The sequence below is a fragment of the Taudactylus pleione genome, unplaced genomic scaffold (assembly GCF_031769625.1).
Source record: "Taudactylus pleione unplaced genomic scaffold, aTauple2 ptg000095l, whole genome shotgun sequence".
In the NCBI taxonomy this organism is placed as follows: Eukaryota; Metazoa; Chordata; class Amphibia; order Anura; family Myobatrachidae; genus Taudactylus; species Taudactylus pleione.
Genome location: NW_028284497.1, coordinates 35,794,350 through 35,821,799, shown reverse-complemented (window position 1 = coordinate 35,821,799; position 27,450 = coordinate 35,794,350). Strand labels below are relative to the sequence as shown.

Below are 27,450 nucleotides of genomic sequence, written 5' to 3'. Positions count from 1 at the left end.
CAGATGTGTCCAAATTAGGGGTGAGCGGGTTCGGTTCTAAAAACCGAATCTTATTGGCTATCCAAAACTTGTGACAGCTGATAGCAAATAAGATTCGTTTTTTAAATCTGAACGGAACCGAGTAGAACCGAACCCGCTCACCCCTAGTCCAAATACATCTTACCTCCGTGCACTACAAGTCGCGCGGGTGTACATCTGTGTCCTCATACATCTAGCCTCCCTGCGCGTTAAACAGCCCTTATGGTTGCGCCAGGGTGGCGTGATTCTGTAGCACCTAGAGTCTTTTCGTGCGACTTTTTACCTTGAAATTAGTCTTATACGCACAGCGATGTGAATAGTAGCACAAGCAGCTTCTGCTGATTAAAATTATAGCCAGCATGTCTATATTCTGTAAGCAACTTTGGGTTTATGTGCATGTGAAATGCTACGTTACAGTGCCAGCAGCTGTGACACAGCATTTCACATCCAAATACACCCGCAGTCACACACAGAACATAGGCATGCTGCATATAATTTTAATCAGCAGAATCGGCTTGTGCTAACTATTTGCATCACTTTGCAAATAAGACACACAAAAAGATGCTCTGCTCTACAGTGTCACACGGAGCTCCTGCATTGTGTAGCGCATAGATGTATGTGGACACATCTGGATCTGCATGCAAAATACTATGTTACAGTGCCAACAGTTGTGACACTGTAAAGAAGCATTTGCATGCAGATACTCCCAAAGACACACACAGAATATAGGAATGCAGCACATTATTTTAATCAGCATCACTTTGCGAATAAGACGCATTTGAAGGTAAAAAGGTCGCACGAAAAGATGCTCATCGCTACAGAGTAACCTCACGGCATGGCGCAACTAGAAGGGCTGTTTAACACGCAAGGAAGATGTATGAGGACACATCTGTAGGTCTCTTGCAACATACCTCCCACTGCAACACAGATCAGCAGCTGCTGGAAAACTTAGGAAACAACCCTGACTACACAGCTGCACAAAGCAGTCTATTTCAGGCCACAATCACAGAACACACTTAGGGTCTGCTAGGAGGGAGGGGGAATGATCAGATGGAAATTACAGTATTCACAGAGCAGATAAAAGCATCAGTGCACGGCAGGATATCTGGAAGATGCAGTAAATATAGGTTATAGAAACTGTACAATTATTTTGTATCAATTTGTGGCAGAGTCACTGCAGTCAGCAATGGATATTTGATACTAAATCTGGGATTTGGAGCCTACAGCCATAAGATTACAAACTCTAGAACACAAAATAGGCCTAGGATTAATTCCAGAAATGACAGCTGAGTTTAAAGAGTCACAACACTAATTGACAGCTTGATCGAAAGAGAAACCAAGACAAAAAAAAACACTAGTCAATAAAAGCATGATATACCTTTCATATAATACTGCATGTGTTGTATGTAAGTTTCTGTATGACAATATATGCAACCTAGTTATTTATAGGCTTTACAAGGATTAAGTAGATACTCACACAAGTAAGCCCTCAAGAGGTTAACCTTATCCTCTTAAGCTTCACACACTACAATCCTAGATATGACTAGCAACCACAGCCAAGGAGAGAAATAAACCAGCATCTTGCTAATCCTTTAGCCAATCACCTCATGCAAAGTGAGCCTGTTAGGAGGCAGACAACTCAATCCGACAGTGCTGGCTCAGAGCACGCAGTTCGACTCTTGACAGAATGCTCAACCATCATAAAACATTATGTAATAAAAGATCACAGCATATGTAGCAAACGCTGCCAGAAAACCTATACAAACCATTTACTATGCACTGTGCCATTTAATAGGACAAGCCACAAGAGCACACATATATATATATACACACACACACACACACACACACACACACACACACACACACACACACCCCATCAACCAACTCAAACTGTCAAATATATATATTACACACACATTTATATATACATATACACACACGTGTGTCACATTTTAGGCTTGCACAAGATATTAAAAATATCTATATACAGATTCAGGAAAAATATACACTAATATAATATATAATTTTATTTATTTTTTTCTCACAAATTAGTTACTGCTGTGAAAACGAATAACGCAGGAGGGAAAATGATGTCTGGCTTATTTGCATGATAAAGCTTGTGATCTCTCATACTCATAATAGGTGTCTAAACCGTTAAATTACTATTTCTTTACTTGGTGTGAAAGACGCTGCTCCCTTGGAACATGCCCCCCTACTCCCTATTGTTCTGCCTACTAAGTCGGCCTGCTCAACAATACTGACAGCTGCTATCAACTTGGGCAGTGCATACTTTCAGTGCAGCTGCTGCTTGCAGCAACAGACAGAAGCTCCTCATGCCTCCTCCCACGTTCGGGTAGACAGGTTGACACACTGCATTTTCAATGAAGGGGAGCAAAGGTCCTTAGATTGTCAACTGAATGTTATGCTCCATTGATTTTGCAGGAGTCTTTCAAGCAAGTCAGAAAAGCAGACTTATTGCGTTGCTCCAGTTAATTATTGATCACACAAGACAAAAAATTTTACATATGCAATCACCATACAAAGCAAACTAAAGAACAATTGAAAAATACACCAGCCTGTGTGAAACATGTATACAGTAAAACATAGAAGTGTTTATGAAAAGGATTAAACCGGGGAAATCTTTATAAAATATTGATTGGATTACACATATTGATTTAAATCTGGTTCAATAGCAGTTCATGTGAAACAACTGTGCCATTTGGATGGAGGGGGGGGGGGGGATGTAAATGAAGCAGCATTTAAGGGGAGGGAGGTAGAGTGAAGGAGGTTAGGGGAGGGAATGTTTATGCAAGGCTAAGCTGTCAAGTATAATAAAGCGGCTTGAATAAAACGTAAGCTGAAAATCCACTGAAGCTTCCCATTTCAGGGAGGAAAAAGCTATTAAAAGGAAATGAAGGTCACCCTCCCAGTTTATTTCACCTAATTGACTGCCAATGGCTTACCACAGACAAACCAACTGCAGATCTGCAATTGAGAAACTGATGAAAGGAGAGTTTTCAAGCTGAGACTCATTCTTTTATCAGCAGTAATCCTCCCGCGTTTTTATGTCTTTTTTTTTTTCCCTCCATCTCCAGTTGGGATGTAATTTTAAGCACAGATGGATTAACTGGTCCCATTGTCTGCAGACGTCACTGGACTATGGCACTGTTAATCCATACAGCAGCATGTCTAATTATCATTACAAAGTGTCTGAAGTAACCATAAAGACCAGCAGGGCATCTTCTCACAAGCAATTAACATAAATTGATAAATGAGTAATTTGAATCAGCTCAAGCCGCTCGCATGAATAAAATCAGAAGCGACAGCTTCTTGTTTCGGCTACTTTCTGCTTGCTCTGGGAGGCCAAAAAACTAGTAGAAACACTCTAGACTTGATGTGGCGGGAATAATTGAATTCACACAGAGTGAGGAATGCATGGTTCACTGAATTCATTATTGCGCAACAAAACCTGTGATTGACAGTCATAGGGAGGTAGCATTAACCCATAAACAGATTAAGGAAGAGAAAAAAAAAAAAAAGTAAGAAATCTACTAAAACCTGCAACACATTATGTCAGGCAATTAAATACGTTGTTGAAAGCACTGACAAGCTGCTCTCAGAGAACATCAATCCAATACTGAATTTGAGAAATAGAAATGGTTGAGCAAGCCCTAAGGGACCAATTCATCAATGTCCATCACCACTGAGAAGGAACTATACCATTTTAGTGAGAGAGGGGGTTTATACAAACACTGTGGACTGTGCCACCCATTTGTAAAGGGGAGTTTCAATATAAATATTTCAGATGGATGCTGTAGTATATTTCACGGATTCCTAAATGATCGTGTTAATGAAATAAAAAAAATATCATCACTAGTTTAGAAAGATAAAACCCCTTCCCAGAAGAGTATTTATTGCAGCGTTACCAATGTCACAGGATCAGGGGTCTATGTACTAAGCCTTGGATGGAGATAAAGTACCAACCAATCAGCTCCTGCCTGTCATTCTTTAAACACAGCCTGAAAAGTGACATTTAGGTGCTAATTGGTTGGTACTTTCTCTCTCTCCAAGGCTTAGTACATCATCCCCAAAAGTCCCATTGACCATACATAATATCAGCAAAATGCCACAATTGAAGAAACACAACAAAATTGTAAAGACGATGATGGGCGATGCATCAAATTTTCCAAAGAAAAGTGGAGAAGTTACCCAATCGATAGGTAGAATCTGACCCGTTCTCTTTAGAAGGTTAGGGACATCTCCTCCTAGCCTCTTCAACACTTCACATAGTATCAGAACATATGCTAATGTTTAACCAAACTTCTGGATGGCTCTAAGCAAATATACTTCTATCCAGTGGGTCCTCCACTTCCATTATAGGCCTACAAACACAACTTACATACACTACATTCGCCAAAAATAGAATATGCTTATAAAATATACTATAAACCAAAAATACTTATAAGACTAGCTTTGGATTTTTATCTATAAATAATTTTTATTTATAAATGATGTCAGAAGTACGGAGCAGCAATTATTTATTCTTGTATTGTTTTTTTCATTTGTATTATTCAGCCAAAACCAAAATTATGAGTACACAGTAACCAGCGCGCTGAGTTCCTGCAATGGTGCATACTTCAGTTTACATACTGGGCCAGTATCAAACATGGGACAAGATAGCAACATTACAAGCCATAAATAAAAACATATTAAAATGTCCACTGCACACAATACCTTATAAACGGACCACAAGCCAAAAAATATAAGCAAATACACTGTCGACATCAGGTAAAGCCGCATAGACCTAAAATCCCTTAGGAGTTCTTAAGTGTTAGGGGTTTAGAACAAGGTAATAGTTGGAACCCAAATCAAGAATGTCAGGTAATATAAAGTCTTCAATACTGTACATGAAACTCACATTTTACAGTGGAATAGACTGGCAGTAACATGACAAACAAAAAAGCCATAATTGACACCTCGTGCTTCAGAATAATAATCTTTACATACTTCAAACAGATGGTAAATTTGACTTCCATACTCCACTATGGAAACTGCATAAACTAGCCTTGTGGCCGTTTCCTTCCACAGAAAATTATAGATTTAATGTATATTATTTTTATGAACACAAGCATGTCCCTACCAGGCTATTCCACTAACCCAACAAAGTTATGAAAGAGCACATTTTGTCGGCTGTATATTTGCAGCAACACAAAACGCTTATGCATATGATTTAAAAGACAAGTAAATAAAGCTGGATATACACACGGTAGGAGGTAGACCTGGAAGGCCACGTACCCCGATGATGGCATTCAGCTCTGCCATTGTCACTTGTTTGGCTCGCTCTACGGCTTGAGCTACCTGTTGTTGATGCTGTAGGTGAAAAGAAATATTTAAATATTTTGGAGGGGTTTTTAATTAAAAAAAAAAAAAAAGCGTAAAATACAAGTTGCCTTATAGAAATAAGAGCAGCTAATTACATTCAGAAATATATATAGAAGTTTTATAAGCTCAATTCCATATCTTCCAAATTCCTTTCATGTATATTTGTGAATGTCAACACTAACATTTTTAAAAGGCAGCACTTTGTATTTTAGGTTTAGCAATCTTACAAAGGGAGCTGTTCACCATTGAACAAACCCTCTCAATAAAACATGCCATCCCATCCTCCCAACCTGCCTACTATTACGGTAGAGCTCATTTCCCCTTCATGCTAAGGACCTGGAAGTGATGTGAGTGAGGGCGGAAGTGCGATTCCATGCCCATAAAATCCACCTAAAGATGAAACTTGTCCTCTCACGGGCTCGCTTCGTTCGCCAATAGATTATATACACGCTCTATATCCACATAGATGGTCAGGAATGCTGTTGGACATCAGGGTCCTCTCCGTGAAGGGCATCTAGACACTACCCTACTATTGCCCTGGTGTAAAGCATGCTGTGTACTGCACAGCATCCACAACTTTAAATATATTACTAACTACTGTCACAAATATAGAAACAATAGCAAAAAATTATTTTTAAATTAATGTAACTTTGGGCTATTTTAAGCCTCGGAGCAGACCACACTTTTCCCATTCAAGGGACAAATGTGAATTAAAACAAAAACAAAACAAAAAAATCCCTGTAAACATACCTTCCAAATATCCTGATTTTATCAGGGCATTCCAATTTAGGGGCCAAAACATTGGAGAGGTTAAAATATTAATACAAGGGTGCTACTGATTATGGCACAAATTTCCCTCCTCTTATCTGGCGAAGAGAGCCACTGTAATAGACTACACCCAGCATCAACAAGGCATCCTGGCATATGGGGGCCGGGCATGTTTTAATGAGATGGGTTGTCCAAAAATGGACACCCTTTTAGGCTTTCAGACTAGTTTACAAAATATCACTTTCTCGTAATTTCAAGGGGCTGCCTTTTGTCACAGACATTAAAAGTGACGCAGGAAAGCAGAAAAAGCTAGTATACATATGTACTCTTGCATCTTAGCCACTTGTGCGGCAAATCGCGCCACTCATGGCGCGGTCCGTACACCCTCGAACGGGTACGAGTCCTGCGTTCGAACCTGTGACTTCATAGAGCTGCATGGTGTGAACACAGCGCACGCAGCCGTGGTTAACTCCATGGGACGATGCATGCGCATGTTTGCAGTACGATCAGCGAAGATGCAAGAGGACATATCTGTAGCAGTTTTGAATTAAACATAGCCAACAATAAACAGTGTGAAATTAGTATAATGTTAGAAGCACATATAAAAATACAAAGTGCACCAAATGGATATATTCCCATGCTAACAGCTAGAGTAACAGGTTTCTCAAACACAAAGGAAATTAGATAAACTTAAGGAGCAGTATGCAGAGATGTGTAAAATAGTACTAATGACCATTCATCCAATGTATCATTAGTTTAATAGCACAGACACCTGTAGATGTCTGTCTAGATCTTGCTAGATCTGATCAATGCAATATATTAAAGAAAAGCTTCTATGGCACCAATAGCACAGTAATGCTAGGTGGAGGTGTGATATTAAAAGCAAAAATAAAAAATCATCAGTTCTGATTAAGTCACAAAATATCATTCAAATTTATAACTTTTATTAGCTTTTATGTGGTACAATTTGTATTTTAGGTTCACAGGTTTTTTTTTTTTTTTTGTTTTTTTTTAAAAGAAGACTAACATCAAATAAAATATAGTAAAAGCATTCACGTTACACATGTACAATTAATAAATTCTTCAGATTTAATAACCAGTGAACATTTAAAATGAGGGTTTTATTATAGCGAGGCATTTCCTCTTGTGCATACCCGACTCCCTGTCAGTAAGATTTCTGAAAGGTATTACAGTCAGACAATTAGGCCGGCTACACACTTGGCTGATATCGGCATGATTTGCTGTATCTGCGCGACAAATCATGTATATCGACTAGTGTGTACGCACTATTGTGCGCTCCCACGGGTCGAATGCGATGTTTTCTGGTCGACCGTGCTGCACGGCCAACCTGAAGATATCGCATGCGATTAGGTGCCAATCGTCTGGTGTGTACGGCCAACCGAACGACCAGATGATATCGGTTTGATTTGGGCATTTATGACGTCACATTTTGCCACTGATCGTTGTAGTGTGCACGGGAGCAGCGATAAATCGTAAACTATATAGCATTTGGTCGTATGCGATATTGGACAGTGTGTATGCTCAATATCGTATATTCTAGCCTCAAGGGGAATTGGATGTAAAATCGGTCCAAATTACAAGTCATTCAGGTGTGTACCCCACCCTAAGTCTATATTAGTCGATAACAGAAGTGAGGCAGGAAAGTTAGGCAAAATGTCAAAATCTTACATGAGTTTGTGAATATCACAACTGGTCCTTTCATATCAACTCTAGTTGTAGTTTAGATTTACCATCCTTTAAGAAGTTTGGAATAGGTACACTGATCATTTTTAGAAATTAAGTACATTTTTTTTTTTAAATAGCTCATTCTTTATTTAATAAATAGTATTTTAGAGCTTGCATATTAAACAAGCAACTGCCATTCTTGGAGATTGCCCTGCAATTTATTAACTAAATAGCAGGGGGCTTCATGTTAACTAGAACAGATGCTCTTCACACTTAGGCAAAGCAATAAAATTAACATTGTAAAAGCCAACTAATTTGCAAACAGAAGTAGCATAATTTCACTATACAAGCCGGCATTTGACTTACTTCCTGAGAAAGAAATGGGATGACTTGTGCACAAATAGTGTTTAGTCTCTTGGCAATTTCTGTCTGCAGTGGGAGAAAAGAAAAAACAAGGCATGTAAGCAATATTGTTACATAAAACAGTAGTTCACCTACCACTCTCAAAAAACATACATTACTGTACTTCACTGGCAGAACTTTCAAAACATGCTAATCAAACATAATGCAGATAGCCATTTAGTGGGTAGATGTACTAAAACAGGCCTGGCCAACCTGTGGTTCTTCAGCTGTTGTGAAACTACACATCCCAGCATGTTTTGCCACACAGTTTTAGCATTCCCTAATAGCAAAACTGTGACAGGGCATGCTGGGACTTGTAGTATCCCAACAGCTGGAGAGCCACAGGTTGGCCAGGCCTGTACTAAAATTTACAAGCAGAGGAAAAAGCAGGTGTTCCCCAAAGCAACCAGTTTCTAGACTAGACTAAATAAATTATGCCTAGAATCTCATTTGGTTTCTATGGGCAAATGTGTCCACTTTAGCATTCAAGATTTATAGAAGACCTAGAAACATTGTTAATACATGTAGGGTAGTAGCATATGAGAGCTTTTTATGCTAGGCCAAAGAGATGTGGTCAATGCAAAAAGACACCCGGTTCGGACAGACTGGCCATGTTCAAGCAATTAATACAAAGTGTATACAGTAGTTATGACAGAGTGGAAAATTAAATATGAAAGATTGTAGGAAATATTTGTATTTGCAATATTTCCTTAAGTGATCAATTTCATAAAATGTCCCAAGTAGTTCAAGGACATCAATTATTATGTATTTCCTTGTTGCATTCAGAGTGATTTGTGGTCATAGTACAAAACAAATATGCATGTACAGCCCTGCAAATCAAGATAAGCAGAAATAAACCAAATGCTTCTCGCTTAAAGCAGCTCTGGCAGACAGAATTGTAAGAGTTGTCCAACTTCTTTGGCACCATAAACCACAGCCTACAATGTCAGGCAAAGCTCTTGTATCTGTATGGCAGCTCTCAGAACATCTCAAGAGCTCTTAATTGTTTATGTTCTTAATGCTGAGTCTCTTGAGTGTGTTCATTTTTAATAGCAGGCTCAAGTGTACAGCCTATCAAAGAGCAGCAACACAACTTCGGTCATTGGTTCTTGCTAACTGAATGAGGGTTTGGTTTTACTTGCAAAAGACAAGCTTTTAGCTGTGCCCTCCATTCAAGAGCTGCCCTATCTTAAGGATCATTCAAATCAAACAGGATGAACCTAAGCTGTATTCTGTAAAACGAAGCAGCGATTGAGGCAAGCCCATTTGGTATTTTTGGCAAGTGTTCTTGGAAAACAATGGGTGAAATGTTCTACCTGTTGCTTAGTTTATATGCTCAAATTTTAATTTGATATCTATATCAATGAGGCATATTTAGTACACTGACAAAAGCAATGCAATGGCCTATTTCTGCCATTTATAGATACATATGATAAAGGTTGTTCAACTTCTGTCATTCATTTGGCTTAGGAGATCATTAAACTGTTTTATTACCTGTGCAGGGAGATAAACCATTCCACATTTATTTGCATGGGGCAGAGTACTTCCCAACTTCATTCTTATTTGCTGAATGAAAATGTATTTTAGGAACCAAGCTACGCAATTTAAAAGATTCACATTTAACATTTAATCCTGAGCTACCTAATAAAAGCCAGAAAGTGCTTATTTGATGCCATAAATACAGTGTATAGTAATTCAAACACCGTAGCCATGTTTAATCCTGACTATATAATAAGAGCTGGTTTATCTACAAATATTGGTGCCAGGATCCAAATAGAAGCAAAGACAAGACATTTCTCTGTATGATAGCAGATATGACTTGTACTAAGCACATATTTTATTTCCCCAACTATGGTTTACTCAGGAAATGCACTTCATCTACCAGCTATTTTAACACTTAATATATCAGGTTAATAGTATATCCAATAGTCACGCAGAGTGACATGGATATAGAACAAAGGCAATTTTGCATTCCAGGGGCTACAAAAGTGCAGCATATCATTAATCTCAACACCACATTAAAACAAAACATATAATTGACAAAAGAAACCTGTGGGTAAGAGTATAACAGCTGGTACTTTAAACAAGTGTTCCAAGCTATAACAAACAAATCTCACAAAAAACGAGGGTAGAGTATAAAGAAACTCTCCATGTGACTTTGGAATACATAAAAATATTTGTGGGGGAGTTAAGTACCCAAGTAAAAAAAAAAAAAAAACACAATAACTAGTATTGTAGAACCAACCTCAAATCCCTACAACTTTTAAAACCATCTAAAATGAATTATGTTACATGGCATTTTTATAGTGCATCAAATTATTAATCAAACATGCATAAGTTGCTAACCACTACATAACCCCCAAGCCATATCAATGTAAGAATATTGCCATGTGCATCCTGATTTTTATTTTTAAACTAAAAATTTAATTTTACACCATTATTAGTCTTTTCTCAAAAAATCTTAAGTCACAACAGGCCGTCTGTTACTGGAATGGGGTTAAAAGGCCTGGCTCAATAACTCAAAAGTCCTTCTAGACAGAAAAATGGACTTCCTGCCACTTATACCATGCAACATTGTAAACCACAAAGGAATAAAGGTCAATGTTGCACTTTTTGTCATTACTGAATCATTTGAGATAATCTGTGTGGCGGATGAGAGAAAAATCGAAGGCAGTGAGAACGCTGCAAATGGCTTATTGACCTCAGAGCAATTTTCATCTCCATCTGTCTAACAGCAGACATATGGAAAGGGGGATATGCTCTCAGTGATGAGCATTTCTCCTTATTTTAAATCCATGCCGCTCTTAAATGCTTGCCACTCATTATGTAAACCAGGAATCCATTCATTGATTGGTTAAGAAGAAACCACACAAAACACAGCAATGCAGACTCTCACCCATTCTAAATCAGTTAATACAATGCATGACTAAATATAATGCAGCATTTTAAGAGTCTTTAAGGGGGAGGAACACATAGTACTTCTTACATATCAAAGATCACAACTAAACTGTGTTTTATTTGACAAACCCAAAAAGAAAGCCAGAAAAAAAAAAAAAAAAAAACAGCAGATGAAAGTCCATGAAATAAAATATGCAATAATAAATTTGTCAGGAACAATGCATTAAAGAATAAAATCTGATTGATTTGGAAGCCAGAGTCCCTATAGTATATCAATGTCAAAAAGCATGTCAAGCTAAGAATCAATTCAGGTATATGCCACTGCCAAATTTCTCTGATCCCAAATGAGCTTTAAAATTATTTTATTGCTCTAAATTTAATTTGTTCCAACTCATGTCTCCATGACAACATTGGCTAACCCTGCAAATCATTTGGGTAATTGGATATCTTATCTCTCTATTGCTCTCAAATCGAATGATTCTGCAAGAATTGTAGCAGCCAATCAAATTTACAGGTCTCCTGAGTAAAAGGCTTAGGAAAGTAGCCACATTCATCTCCTCTTTACTGCCATTTTAACTGGGATATGATAAACTGCAGGGGATGGTTTTCAAAGAGCATTTGGTATTGAGAACCATTATCTTCTCAAATTGAGCCCTCTATACATATATTTGTGTCCTTCATTTTATGTGCTGATACAGTGAAGTCACAGTCAGACTAAAGACAACAATGAAGGTACGAAACACACACTAACTCCCCCACTTGACTTCTAGCATCAAAAATATTTGGGCTCACTTCATGCCTTGGAAAAAAATTTTTTATTTATATATATATATATATATATATATATATATATATATATATACATACATACATATATATATATATATATATATATATATATATATATATATATATACACACACATATACATATATACACACATATACATATACATATATACACACACACACACACACAACAGTCAATGCCGAGCGATTAGAATTGATTGCATACGATGATGGTGAGTTATTATTACTTTTATTCAATGACTAGGAGATTCCATCTATTTTGGCTCACCTGGCATGTGGAGAGAAAGGGAGGGAGGAAGGGGGTGGGGGTGAATCACATTACAAGCAGAGCTGATATCTGCGGAGGGAGGTTGCTCCCATCTGGGCTCACCAGGTACGTGGAGGGCAATGATCGCACCCACCCCGAAAGCAATTTCATCCTACAGTCATGGCACCGGGGGACATGATGACTGAGATGGTGTCAGGGTGCCCTCATAGGGACATTTCTCAAGCTTTTTGTCCCCTTCTGTATGTGGAGCACTGTGTAATGTGCTGGGCCTGTATAATAAATATAAGTAATAATAGTAAGTAAACCACGTTACATAGGTGCATCACAATTCGTTCACATGCACAAGTCCTAAGTACTGAAACTATGTAACGTGTGTCACTCTCACATATAAAGGCAACACCCCAGGAGTCACAACGTGCTTCTCTCTCCTGGGCTCCCTCAAGTGATTATACTTCCCTCACTTATACCTTCATCTACTTCTCACTGCCAACACCACCACCAAAGCTTTGTGTTTGGCCACCCTGTTGCTCATTTGGGTACTATGACTGCTGTTGCAGCAAAGTTTATAAACTTTGTTCATGCCCTTCTGTAATTTATGTAATTTTATTCTGGTTTTGTTCATACTGTTTATGTACTATAACGCCCTGCGGATCCCTTGCGGTGCCATATAAAAAAAAATATTTTTTTTATAAATATCTATATTTAAAAAATAAACTCATAGAATTTCTTGAGCAGACATAATAGCTGTCCAGCTCACTTGCAGCTGCAAATGATGCTGACATAAAGCCAATTGGCAGTATAAGACCCTTGTCAAGATCTCAAGTGCTTCCCTCTTTTACATCTTCAGCATGTCAGAACTTTCAGCCATAGTTTGAAACAGGATAACTCGAGTGTCTAACAAGTCTGAGGTATTTCACCGTTTCCACAGAGGGAGAAGAAATATTCGCTCTGACGTTGGAATAAATTTTTATGTAGACATTTTTTTTTTTTTAAAGTTAATTTAGGTTTCCTACCAGTTCTTTATATACTTTTACTAACTGAGCCAGAGAAACCACAGTGTGAACCTTTGGATCAGGTAAATCAGCCAAAACACAAATACATTATAGCTTACAATTAGCTCTGTGACACTAGCATGACTTAAGCAGAGCAAATACCAATAAATTGCTGACCAAAGAGACTTCCACAGGTGATTTGGTGGAGAAAATAAAACACAACCATTACTGACCCCCTTTTTCAACTGAAATAAGCAATAAATGAACCTTCAACCAGAACATTGCACTGAATACTAATTTGCGTTGGACCAGCTCCAAGCAGACATTAAAGTTATCAATTAAAACTTTGTTCAGTATCTATTACATCTATGGAATTACTGTGCCTAGAAATAATCCTCTTAATACTTTAATGTATTCACGTGTGACCTTTTATAACATTGCACAAGGCATATACAGAAGCATATTGGTTTCAACCATCCGCAGCTAGAGGAAGAAAACCACCACCACACCTAACTAAAGATAAGGCAACAGTTATGATACCACTAAGGCATCCTGGCAGCATCAGCTTGACTTCCGTTAGAGAAATCATATACAGCCAGAGAAGGAGACAGGTTAGATTCATATTACTACACTATCAGATCAACAGGCAGCCTGCAGAATTAGTGGCATGGTGCCAAATAACCAGATGATAATGCATGTATGTATTGGTTCCCATTAAATAGACCTGGACAACCTGTTCTTCCACAGCAACCATTGCCATACAGCTAATAGCTTGAGTATGCTGGGACTGGGAGAGCTATTGTTTGTCCAGGCCTGGCCTCAATAAATTTGAACCAGGTAAGGAAAGTTTCACTTAAATAACCAGTCTATACTTCTCAATAAGTGAGCAGTCCAATACTTGTATAAAGATACAGTGAACCATCAATCTTCAATATATGCAAAAATCAAAGAAAAACAAATAAACAAAAAACTGTTCTAAAATGGACCATGAAGCAACATGGTTACAGTGTGTTTAGCACTTCTGCTTCACAGCATTGGGACCAAATCCAAACAGGACCTTATCTGGGTGGCATTGCATAATCTCCTCCTATTTCCGGTTTTTGTTCCTCAGTACAAAGCCACACCTGGGTCACTAGTTTAATGCCAGTGCAGTATGTGTGTGGAATATATATGTTCTCCTTATGTGTACTAAAGCTTCCTTCCACAAACCAAAAACCTACTGGTAGGTTATTTGGCTTCTGGTAAAAATGAATCCTAGTGTATAGGCTTTCCTGGTAGGGAATTTAGACTGTAAGCTCTAATGCAGGGATGGGCAATAAGCAGCCCCCCAGCTGTTGTAGAACTACACACCCCTGCATGCCCTGCCACAGTTTTGCTATTTGGCCATGCTACAATTGTTGCAGTGCATGCTGGGATGTGTAGTTCAACAGCAGCTGGAGAGTCACTTATTGCCGACCCATGCTTTAATGGGACAGGGATATGAATAAAATATATTCTCTGGAAAATTATGCACAATATTTAATTTGTGATGACTAATTTAGATCAGGGTTGCTGCTGTGGTGCGTGCATGAGAAACCATAACGTGCATGGCGTGCGCCCCATTGCACGCACCGTGCACACCGCATCGGGAGAGAAGAGAACAGGGAAAGTATGTATAACCAGATGGGAGGGAGCTGCCACAAGTACACACACAAATACGCTTCACAAAATGTCACAGTAGGTGCTATAATGCCTGTCATTAAAAAGACTCCGTAATTACAGGTGAAAAATTCTTTCATTGCTAATAATCAGAAAATCTGAATCTCCTGGAAATACTGAGCTCTATAATGCAGCAGACCAAGAAAAAAAACAAACAAACAGTTCTTTAACTTCTGTATATCCATCAAGTAAATGATCCAGCAAATATAATGAAGGGGTCATTCTTTCTAATTTAAAAATCCATATTAGCACTGACCTTGCAAACTGCAAAACAAGCAGTATTGGCAACAGGCTTGTTTTCTTTAATCCATTAACTGAAAATCCCAATGGCCTACCTTCTAATGCATTCCTTCCATATTGTGCCTGTATTTATCAATAACCCCTTTGATCATCATTTTAACTTCTGAACTAGTGTATATCAATAAAAATCCTCCCAAATGTGTAGTCCCTATGAATGAGAAGCTGGTAACTCACAGGACATTCATGGGTTTGTATTTTAAACTGATCCAGTTATAAATACTCTTCCCTTACCAACAAGAGTACTTTGTTGGGGTCCCTACCTCCTAACAACTGTTTAGTTACAAACCAAAACTACAGCTATACTTCATATGCAGCCAGACCATTTAATGCTTAGTTTAGAAATGTGACACTTTGTACCTCTATGTGGCTTTTGGCTCATAGATGTACAAGAACGTGGACTACAACAGAACGCAAAAATGGTGCATGCAGCAAATACATGATTAAATCATATTTGCTATAGCTTGTATTACATTATAATGTGTGATGCTAGGCTATTACAGATCGGTATCTTATTCTGTGATTAAATGTATAGTATTCAATTTACTAAGCGGTATATTTACTAAAGTGCAGGTTTTTAGAAGTGGAGATGCTGCCCATAGCAACCAGATTCTACTTATCATTTAACTAGTACCTCTAGAGCAGGGGTGGGCAATAATCGGCCCACCAGCTATTTATTGAACTACAAATCCCAGCATGCATTGCAACATTTTTAGCATGGCCAAATAGCAAAACTGTGGCAGGGCATTCTGGGATGTGTAGTTCTCCACTTCTAAAAACCTGCACCCTGAGGGCAAAGTGTGGCCCTTTGAACTTAAAATCCCACATATATGAAGTGTATTCGGTTACTTGTCACTAGTCTAGTCTACACATGCAGCTAAAAACACAAAATACCAACAGGTGGCTAAAGGGTTAACATTGCAAGACTTTCACTGCAGGCCAGGTCATAAAGATTATTTCAATTCACCCATAGAAAGAAACACCCAAACTGTCACTTCAACAATAGGAAGTACTGTTACTATGGACAATTTTATGGTCTTCTCAATAGGGTCAGCAATGATTAATCTCCCTGAGGCTATTTGCCACTGGGGAGGGGGGAATATGCCCTTTTACAATAAAGCTGGTCTTTCAAGATATTACAGATGGGGAAGTTACTGACGAGAAACAATCACTCTATAGTGCTGCAGGAAAAATATACACAGAAATAAAGTACAATATGCAAAATAAACTTGCAAACTGAGAAATCTACATTTCACACTACACCATGCACCTGCATTACACAGTATATTCAAATACTTTATACAAAAAAAAAAAAAAAAAAAAAAAAAACACATGGCACACATTTATACTACATATCATTAGCTGTGAATTAGGCAACAGTAGCCAGACACTGCCGCAAAGTGTATGTGTGGCATCCACACATCAGACAGGCCCTAAGAACGTTAAAGCTGCCTCTATGGAATTCCACCCACCCACTCTTCCTAACTCCCAGTAACAAAGATGTTGTCAGAAATGACATTTTTGTGTCCCTAGATGATTCCTTGCTACCATTTGGTTATAAGCCATAAAGCAGGAATAATTTCAGCCTGTCAGGAGTCTAGCTAATGCCCAGTTTCCCCCTAGAGAGAATTCCTGTCAAACGTAATGAGCGCTCCAAAGGCCCTCTCTACAACATAATGAGCACTTAGGCCATGCTGGTGATCCGTCAGCAAAAAGCATCAATTTGAGCCTGCCTGCACCCTGGGGTCTACATGTCACCAGTTTTTAATAAGAATTATGATTACTAGCTACCAAATGTCTCCTTAGAATTATTAATGGCTAAGACCCAAGAAAACATTCCATTTGTGTTTTTTTTTATTTTTTGAAGGGCAGAGGTAAAAACTGCCATTACTAGCAAGTCAGCATGCAAATAGATATTTAAAAGGATGCAGTGTATGGAATCTATATGCAAACATGCTGCACTGCATACAAATAAATTGGATATTTAAATTACTATATGAAGTACGCACAAACAAGTGTTACACAAAGTGTACAGGAGGAAAGCAAACTGCACAGGACCGCCAATTATTTCTCAATGACCCACGTGATCTCCGACAACACACAAGCCCTTTCTTGGAAACACTTCCAGCACGCATGTGAATGCTAATGTCTATTCTACTGCCACACATGGGCTAAGAAATTCCCCGCTGAATTTCAGCTCCTAACAATTGCTTGCTAAAGGTCTTTGAATATATTCGAGACCTGAAGCCTGAACTAATCAATTTCTCTGCTGCGCCCTGATCGGTCAGCCATGCTCTTTAATTTAATGAAACAAGAATTTTAGACGGAATAGCACATATACATCAAGCAAGAAGTGTATTGTTACACTTTGAAATGTGTCCAACTGTGCAACTTCATCTAATGATAATCTTTTTTAAGAGGCAATCGATTTCTTAAAGACTTATTGTGCCATCATCTCGATGAAAAAGAGCGTCAGCATTTTTGCTGAATATTCACACCCTGCCATTAATGCTTTCTTTGGCAGACAATATAAGCTCAATTGAGGGTCCTCTGGGTTGAGCAATCATTTAGTTTATCTGTTTAGTTTTTATGAGGCCCTTTGTGCCTTGTTCCAGTTCACTACTTCTTATTCACCATTAACATGGTCATAAGTGAGAATTATATGGGAACACACAGACCAATGCTCAAACTTTAAATATTCAATACAAATGACTTATTTATACAGAGTATAAAATAAAGTCCCTGGTAGGAGTCTGTCTGTTTGTTCTGGCTAATCTCGAGAACCACTGGACGGATTTTGATGCAGTTTTCACTATTCTATAGAGCATTTGTGGAGAAAGGTTTAGGTATAAAACATTAATGTATGACAAAAGGGAGCTGAGCAGTGACTATTTTAATGAAGCAAGTCAATGCAAAAAAGGGACGACCGAGCGATTTCATGGCTTACGCTGCCTAAACGTTAAAGATATATTACAACGATGGACTTTATTTTATACTATGTACAGATTGATACGTATTAGCCGTTTTCTCCAGAAAAATTTATGCAAGCCCTGATTACGGACACAAAATTTCAGTTTCTCTTTTTTTACCGTTCCTATTTAATTTACGTGAAAAACTATTCTAGAATTTGAAGCGAGTCCAATTCCCGGTAAGAGTCTGCTTTGGCATGACCATAAATAAAGCACAGGGACAGACACTTAACGTGGCTGGGGGTGACCTAAGTGGAGACTTTACGTGGCACCTTTTGAGCGTCTCGTCAAAACTAAATCTTTTCGTGTTTAAGTCAGGTGGAAAAATGACTAAGGTTGTCTACAAGGTAAGATAAGACCTCAGTTAAAAAGTCTTTAGACAAATTCAAAATTGCTCCCATGTGAAGCCACGACAGGTCACAAGTCTAATATTTAAGTGCAAAGATTTCCACAAGTTATCAGAAGATAGTCAGCTTCTGATCACTAACCAAGTGAGTGATAAACATGCAAAAGCCAGCACTCAGTCCAATGCTGCGCTATACTGGCATCCACAGGATCACATCTGCATCAAGAATAAACTGAAAGTCGTTGTTTTAAGTCAGGCAGAGCAACTATTTTGTCAAAAACTGTTTGAGTTGTCCTGGGTCGCCTCATGCTATACCCCAGTCAGATTAATCTCCTTGTTCTAGCAACTAACACACTTGTGTGGCAAAATGATTGACAGTCAGGTGACAAATAGGGGGTGACTGAATTGTTATCACCAGACACTAATGGGCACCCGACGGAGCAATTCAATTGTTGCTCCATTCGGGTGCGAATGCCGGGGGTGGACACATTCTTGCTTGCACCCTCTTGAAGTGGTGAGCACAAACTTGCTAAAAGTTTTGGTTTTGGGCACCCATAATGCTGTTTGGGCATGCTAACCAAGACTTTAGATGGGTTTAGCCGTTTTATGTAACTAAATCTGGTCTATTTGGACGCGACATGCACAAAAAGGCATGTGCACCCAAAATAATTGAGTATCACCTCCCGATTTTCTTTTGCTTTAGACGGGCGTTCGGGTGCAAAAAACAATTAAATCGCCCCCACAGATTTGGAGTTTGTCTGTAGCAGAATGAGGGATAGATAGGATAGCCAGCATATGTACTTTATAAAACATAGTATCTAATGTTTTTATTTTTATCAGCATATTAGAAGTAATTTGTACTGAAACCTAAACCATGTCCCTCCAAACAGCCATGAGTTATACACAATTGTCATTTTGTTCCACAACCACATTTCTTAAATTCTTTAAATAAAAAAATAAAAAATGTACAACCTACCTGTTTGTGCATTTCAATGTTCAGTCCGTAAGACATCTCATAATACTGCAAGTAAAACAAAGGATTGTTCATAAAACAAACACAGCATTTCTGCATAAAGGGTAGCTAAACCCAATAGGAGTCCTACGTACCATAACGTAATGCCTCTGCATCTCTGTTTTCTCACTTGCCAATTTTTCACATTCCAACTTAAGGCTGAAAAACACGAGATTTGTAATTAGTACGAATATTGCTTGTTTTATGGCCCTTAGCCACACAGTTGGGAAGGGAAACAAATTGTTTCTTTCTGAATGTTCCCGAAATCTAAAAGATGTAGACAAAGCAAACAAGGGCTCTTAAATTATTTCTCATGTGCCCATTACTACTGGTAAGATACACAAGAGACCAAACTAGAAAGACAGAGTAAGTACACAATCTCAATGTTAACATGGGGGAGGGTTGTTGGAGAGGCTAGTGAAGTAGTCCTTGTTAAGGTGCAGTCTGTGACATGCAGTGTTCCATAATGATCACAACTGACAGGATACAGTTACGGTAACATGAACAAGACAAACAGAACTGTTTTAGTTGACAGAAGTGGTTTGAAAGTACCACTGTTGACCTTGAATTATTGTGTAATAATGGGCCTACTGCCAATTCTGCATATTTAGAATTAGGGAAAAAATGTCATGTGAAATATCTAGGTGGGGGCAGATATTTTTCTTATTTTTAATGAAAACAGATTTAGTGCAACATTGCTGTGAATTAGACACGAGGGCAGCAGTCTTGGTTAGTTCTGTTTATCACACCTTTTACTGCAGCGACATCGTATAAAGAACTATTCAACAAAGGAGCATTTATATTTGACTTAATTCTCTCCCTTCTCAATAACTTTACGCTGATGGGATACTTCCACCAGCAGGGTCATGATCCATTTATTATTGACTGTACTTGTGTCAAGTTTCATTGTAAATCACAGTTGATCCCTTAAAATTAAAAGATGGTAATAAATAATAACCGCTGACAATCACAAATGGTGTTGATGGACAGTTAATAGGGGATGCAGTTGGCATCCCGTCGCACACAATACCGCTGCTGCGATTCAGACGAAAGTAATAGGGTTAGGCATTAGAGGGAGGGTTAGGGAAAGAATTAGATTACTTACCTACTTGTGTCGGGATGTCCAACATTCGCGATTCCAGTGCCAGGATTCTGACTGCAGTGATTGCGTACCCAACCCGTTCATAACAGAAGCAGTATATCCAACTGAAAACCTGAGTGATGCTCCTTAGTATCTCCTTGAATGTGATCAGAAGAGATCCCAGCTTTAAATGTCAGGACCATGCTAAACTCAGTGAATGCTTGGGGTCGCAGGGGAGGGACCCCAAACAATGTACTATTACCGGAAAAGATGGAAATTTAGTAAGTTTTACATTTAGGGATCAATTCAGTTAGGTGTAAGCAGAGCGATGTGCTTTTGCAATAGTGTGGAAATGCCGACACGGCCCATCTACTCACCCCAGACCTGCGTATTTTTGTATGCAGGGCAGCAAACAAAAAACAGAGTCCGGGGCTACCTTTAGTGCCACATATAAGCGCACTTACTTACAGGACTAACTTAATCAACCCCTTAAAGTGAAAAACATTTTTCAAAACAACAAGGTTTTCACCTTTTGTTGTACTTGAACCATAATAAAAGTTCAATTACATATTTTTTCTTCTACTAACTCCACAGATAGAAGAGAAGAATGGATGCTAAAAACATGAATGAATAAGAAGGGTAGATCACCACTGCTGAGGCTGGGTACACATCAGCCCTGCCCTACGTCGCGGACGACGGGACCCAGCAAGTGCATTCTGCAGCACGGCATGGTTAGTGACATCCCCCGGCAGCCCTGCAGTAGGGCCGACGGGGGGTGTTGCTATCAACCTGCGGGAGCGTACATATCATGGGTAAACACTAGATGATGCATCCGAAATGTTGCTCCGATCCGCGGGATCAGGCGACATATCGTCTAGTGTGTACCCAGCTTAAGCATATTCTATACGAAGCCACCATATACTACAGCTTTCATCTTTTTAGTTTGAGTGTGTAACTGACAGTTTTACAGACAGTAACTAATTTACTATTTAAACAAAGTAGGCAAACAGCATTGACTCATCTGGTGTTTTCAACTCAAGATTTCGTTACAAAATGAAGAGCAAATATTGGCAGTTCTCAGGCAGGTAGAAAACACATACAGAAGGGGGGACAGGGGGGAGTTTATTTGAATGGGACAAACCATTCTGGAAACAATTGTATAGAAGAAAAGTGATAAGCAACACCACCTACTGGAAATGCACAAAAATGCAGTACAAATTTACATCTACTGAACAAGTGAAAGATAATTGTCTCAAACCGATTGTATTTGTCAAATACATTATTAGGCATATGTAACAAAAAATATACCCTATGAGAAGTGATGTAGAACCTATTCAATGACAAAATACATGGCACAGAATTCAAAACTGCTATGAATGTAAATATGCACAGTGTGCCTAAATGACATCATAACAGGAGGAGCTTGTGTTGCATCATACTACTGACAAACATTTGCTTAAAGTAGAATAATAATAAAAGACTAGTTACCCACACAAGCAATACTTAGCAAACAAATGATATTGGAATTTGTTACATTCAATGTCAGGACCATGCTAAACACAGTATTGCTGACGAGTCCTAAAATTTCTCTTTAGAAGTTTTCCAAAATATGTACATATAAATTTCAAACTTTTTCAATGCAACCAAGGATGGGTACGCACCTAAACATCCAGCAATCGTGCAGATATTTAGGGCGATTTTGGCTTCACCCTGGACATTGCATGATTGCCGGTACACACTTAAAAGATTTACTGAACGACAGAACAATCACTGTTCCGTGCATCATTAATATGTACAGCCTCATATGCGATATTGTGAGATTGACTGTGCAGTACGGCCAATCACACGATATTGCATGCGACCGCAGGAGCGCGCAAATCGGGCATACACACTGCACAATATGCCCGATTTGTCGTTCAGATTTAGCCAAATCGGGCCGATATCGTTCAGGTGTGTACCCACCCTTACACATGGTGGTAATTGTTTTTGTTAGCCTAGCTTTGATAGACCATCACATTGGATTGGCCTCAAAACAGTACATACTACCTACACCACAGTGGGGGAGGGGGAACCAGCTATCTTTTGGGAAACGCTCACCTGTGATACTGAGCTTGGAGAAACTGAAATTCTTCCTTAATCCGGTCCAAAGATTCTGGGATGGTGAATTTAAATGGCTGGCCTGCGGCCTGATGCGGCGTCTGGAGGACCAAAAGACAGCATTGAAATTAAATATTAAAAACAAAAACTTCAATACAGCTTCCACTTGAAAGATACTCAAGGCAAAGCAGACATAATACCCTGCAGTCTTATTCCCACAACAGTCTTATAGAAGCCACCAAGAAATGTTTCCATTTGGCTTGCCAAGCAAAGCAGTAATGCCTATTAACTCATCCAGCACCAAAAAGAATAAATTACTAGCATACACAGCCAATATTGTTCTCTTCATGAATAGAGGAGGAATAGGTGTGACACACATTGTTTCAAATTCCACTGCAGACCTCACAGATGCAGATAAATTCTTTAAAGAAAAAACTAAACTGCATAACCAAGTACCAGTACAGACAGCAGGCCTTACCTGCATGATATAAATAGGTGCATACACACCCCCTAATGACTCTTAGAAAACTGACTATTATATTAATGTTGTGTGACAAGTTTGACTTCTGGAACAGGCTACTGAGCAAAGAGTAAATATGTGTATATGACAAGTTGTACAACCTATGTACCCCTTGGGAATGTATAACAAAAAACGTATTTTAAGGCCTGATCTTGATTATCGACAACGTAAACCTTCACTACTTTCTATCTAAAGGACTGTTTGCAAAAGAGGGTTAAAACTGCAAAAGAAATATGTCAATGCATGGTTTTAAATGGAACTTGCCAAGCCTCTATAATAATATAAAGCCTCCATGTCATTATGAACATCTTACAAACTTGTCATACAAAACCCGTCACATTAATACATAATATATATGTTAAAGCACATCAAACACATTAGCAAACAATACATTCAATAGCGAAATCAAATACCTCTGTACAAGAAAAGGAAAAAAGTACTATTAAGAAAATTTCACCACCATTATAACTTCCTCAGACATTGATTGAAAAACCCACACATTAAAGCACTTTGCAGGGGGGAAAAAAATCCAACTGCAGCAGCAATACATTTCAACCTATTTCACACATTAATATTGTAACATTACTGTAGAACAGTCTGCGTTTTGAATTATGGAATTCTCATTTAAAAATGGTCAAGAATGACTGCGATGAATGAAGCCATAAACACATCTAAACAAACTACCTAGGGGGCAGCAGACAGACATGGGGCTGTGCTCTCCCCACGTGGGGACAGGGCCTATTCATTTATTCCTCATCTTCTGAGAGAACAAAACCCCTGGGCATTTGTGCTAAACAGGAATTCAGGGCTAATTGGCAACCACAAAACAGCAACACAACAACCACCGAATTAAACAAATGGTATAAAAGTTCAAAACCAAGAGAATTCTAAACATATGAAGAACAAGAATGAAAATTGGTGGGTGGTATGTGGCATACATTAGTAGTATGTGGCATACATTAGTAGTCCCCACCTCCCCCCCCCAACCCCCTCCTCCCAACATCTTGGGAGGACAGAACAGATGGCAGACATGTGGGCATGAGATTTATGTTAACCCACTGGCTGGAAGAGAAAATGGTTCACACCAACTACAGGCCTGATATGCACAATAGAATCCAAGACTAGACATTATCATAGGCAGAGAGCGATGTACCCATAGCAAGTGCCCATGGGATCATTTGTGCCACACGGTGCGGGCACTGCCAGCCGGCGGCCCCGGGACAGTTGACACATGACAAGGTTGCATAATAAGGTAACATGATAAGATGACTCCACCAGTCACAACTCACCGGGTGTCTGCTCTGGGGAAACATGGCTCTCCCGGCCGCCGTTTTGCCCCTTTGCAGCTCAATTCTCGACGACTTTTATAAACTCCAAATGAGAGTGAGAGCGTAAGGGCCCCAATATGCACAGAAGGGCCCCTACGGACGGGGGCACTGGAAGACGGAGACACTATGCAGAGCCGCCCAGCATCCTGCCGCCGCCGCCGCCGCCTCCTTTCTCTTGGGCGTCCTTTGTCTGCAGAGAACAAGGAGACAGCACCCCGGGCGCTCCCGATCGCTCCCCGGGGATCCGCTCCTCTCTGCAAGGTCTGATGTTCCCAGCAAAGTTTGACTTTGGTGACTGTCACCTAGAAGCGGCTGTACGGGATCCTCCGCTCGCGGGACACAGACGTCTCGGGCCGCCCTCGTCTCTCTCCACAACTGGTTACACGCGGTTTCACACTCCTCCAGCTAACCAGAGCCCAGCACCCGCCCCGACCATGCGCGTTGCAACCAATCGCCGCGCCGCTGTCCCAACGTGGTGTCATGACGTCGCTAAAGTCAGGAACCAATCGCCACCCTCCCCTTGTCGTTCTCGGGGAAGCCTTCCACCCGGGCTGCTCGGAGCTGCAGCCAGCCAATGAGGAGGCGGGAGGGGAGTGGCCCTATGGTAGCAGGGAGGGGAGGAAGGGAGGCTGCTGTCACTCAAAGTAACGTGGGGCCGCGAGCGTCAGGCAGCGTGAGGGTCTATAATGCTAAAATATATGCTCATGTGTCTATGGGAGTAGCTGTGCGGCTGGCATCCATGCTACTAGCTGCTTATAAATAGATGAAAAGAGAGACGTCTACATACAGTTTCCCCATTCCTCCCCCACCAGTGTAATTTCTATGGATTGATTGGCTTTGTGTATTGATGTGCAATTGCTGTTATTGTGTATAATACCTATACACAATAACAATACAGCCCTATATGTGTGCTCTCACATTTTAAAAATGAAATCAATTACCCATCAGTGTGCATGTACAATAGCTCACAATCCTTTGTAAAGTCCATTCTTGTAATTGCATGCACACTCTTTAAATGCTGTGCCAAATAGTGATGTAGCTCTCTGAAGGAAACATATATATCTAACTATTATACTTACCACAACCTCACATGAAATATAGTTTATGTGCTTTTAATTTATAGGAAGCTCTTTGAGCAGAGCGAACTTATTTATAATAAGCGTAACATGATTAGCTCTTGGGGGTTTTTATATCAGCATATATAGGACGGCAATGAGGTTCTTACCATCAATTACAAACCTAAGTGTTTTTGAATATGGATACGGAGCTCTTTGCCTGGTTTAAATGAGAGCATTAATTACTTGGGAAATCCAACTTGAGCAAAAACATAACACTAAAAACTTAAAGACTAATTAAAACATATTTAGCTTAGAATTGTAATAATCCTCCAGAACTAGGGATAATATAGTGATTAATGCTTCTGCTGGCTTATAGACCTTCTGTTAGTCTTCGGGCCTTCAGCGCCTACAGTTTGAGCATTAATAATTGCTCACATGAACCTGAAATCATTATGTGCAATAATAAATTAAAAACAAGGCCACTTTGCTGCCCTTATTAGTAATATATATAAAGAGCAAATGCCGTGTATTTACTGATTGCCTCGTTTCTGTCGTCCTATCATCACAATAACTTGTGACATTACCAAGGTTCTGTGCTGTACTAAAAGCTCATGTAAACAAAAGAGTACAAAGAGCTTTTGCATTCCCAGCCAGCTTATCTAATGGGTTAAAGATTTGCATTACACTTATTTTAGGGAGATTTGTGATCATGGGTCCTATTTCATTACTAAATAGGTTTCCTCATTTCTCACATGTCTTTCCCTCAAGGAGAATAAAAAATAGTATATATATATATATATATATATATATATATATATTATATATACACACACTCATCCACCAGACGCGGCACTCGTGGTACTTGATATCAATTTGAATCCATAAGTGATACACAGCAACGTTTCAGTGCCTCTAAACCGGCATTGTCCTCAGGGGTGCCGGTTTAGAGGCACTGAAACGTTGCTGTGTATCACTTATGGATTCACATTGATATCAAGTACCACAAGCGCCGCGTCTGGTGGATGAATATGTCATTATAATATGCGGGCACCTGGCCAAGTTTTTTCCTTACTGGGAGAGCCGGATGCTGTGTTCTTTTATATATATATATATATATATATAATATATATATATATATATATATATATATATGTATTCCACTGCTGCAGTAACCCGGGTTATTGCTAGGTCTACCCGGGTCGAGGCTTAGTGGAAAAGGGTCTCAGAAAAATAAACTGGGTCAAGTGACAGAGGAATCTAATGCTGGGTACACACTGAACAGATATATCTGCAGACCAAGTGATCTGCAGATGATGGTTGTTCATACACACTGAACAACCATCATCTGTGTTCAGTGTGCAGGAGGGGGCAGGTCCCACGGGTCAGGGGCATGTCCACCACCCTCCCTGCGGCTGCCACTGCATGTGTACGGGCGGTCTGCAGACCGCCCGTACACACTTGCCGATGGACAGATATGTCTGCTGACATATCTGTCCATTGGTCGTGCAGCACAGCCAATGCAATATGTCTGTGAACGTCGTCATTCACAGACATATCGCGGGTACACACTGGCCGAGGGGCAGCAGATATATTGGCTGATAAATTGATCAGCCATTATATCTGTTAGTGTAATGAGCTGATTGGTGGTTGTGGAGCAGTCACCTTCCACTTTTTATGACCTCACAAGTGTATCAGGGCAGACCCGAGTTCAGTGTGAACAGGGTTGACCTGGGAATAACCCAGATCGAAGGTGCAGTGTAAACTGGGTCTGACCTTGGTTGGAACCATGTCCGAAAACCCATGTCGGACCCGGGTTTT

General features: G+C 39.5%; 1 protein-coding gene across 2 annotated transcripts in view; it reads right to left on the bottom strand.

Annotated features, from left to right (window-relative positions):
* TLE1 (TLE family member 1, transcriptional corepressor) overlaps window positions 1-25,046 on the bottom strand; it is a 56,464-nt gene extending 31,418 nt beyond the window's left edge. The window contains exons 1-6 of one of the 2 annotated variants that reach the window (XM_088470114.1): window positions 24,536-25,046; window positions 22,727-22,827; window positions 19,644-19,707; window positions 19,513-19,557; window positions 8,224-8,286; window positions 5,287-5,391 (exon numbers count right to left, since the gene is read on the bottom strand). In XM_088470114.1, the coding sequence (XP_088326240.1) occupies window positions 5,287-5,391; window positions 8,224-8,286; window positions 19,513-19,557; window positions 19,644-19,707; window positions 22,727-22,827; window positions 24,536-24,559 (402 nt within the window). In that variant the 5' untranslated portion in view covers window positions 24,560-25,046. The remainder of the gene's footprint in view (window positions 1-5,286; window positions 5,392-8,223; window positions 8,287-19,512; window positions 19,558-19,643; window positions 19,708-22,726; window positions 22,828-24,535) is intronic. The other variant, XM_088470115.1, reaches the window with a different exon arrangement.
* Window positions 25,047-27,450: the final 2,404 nt, after the last annotated feature.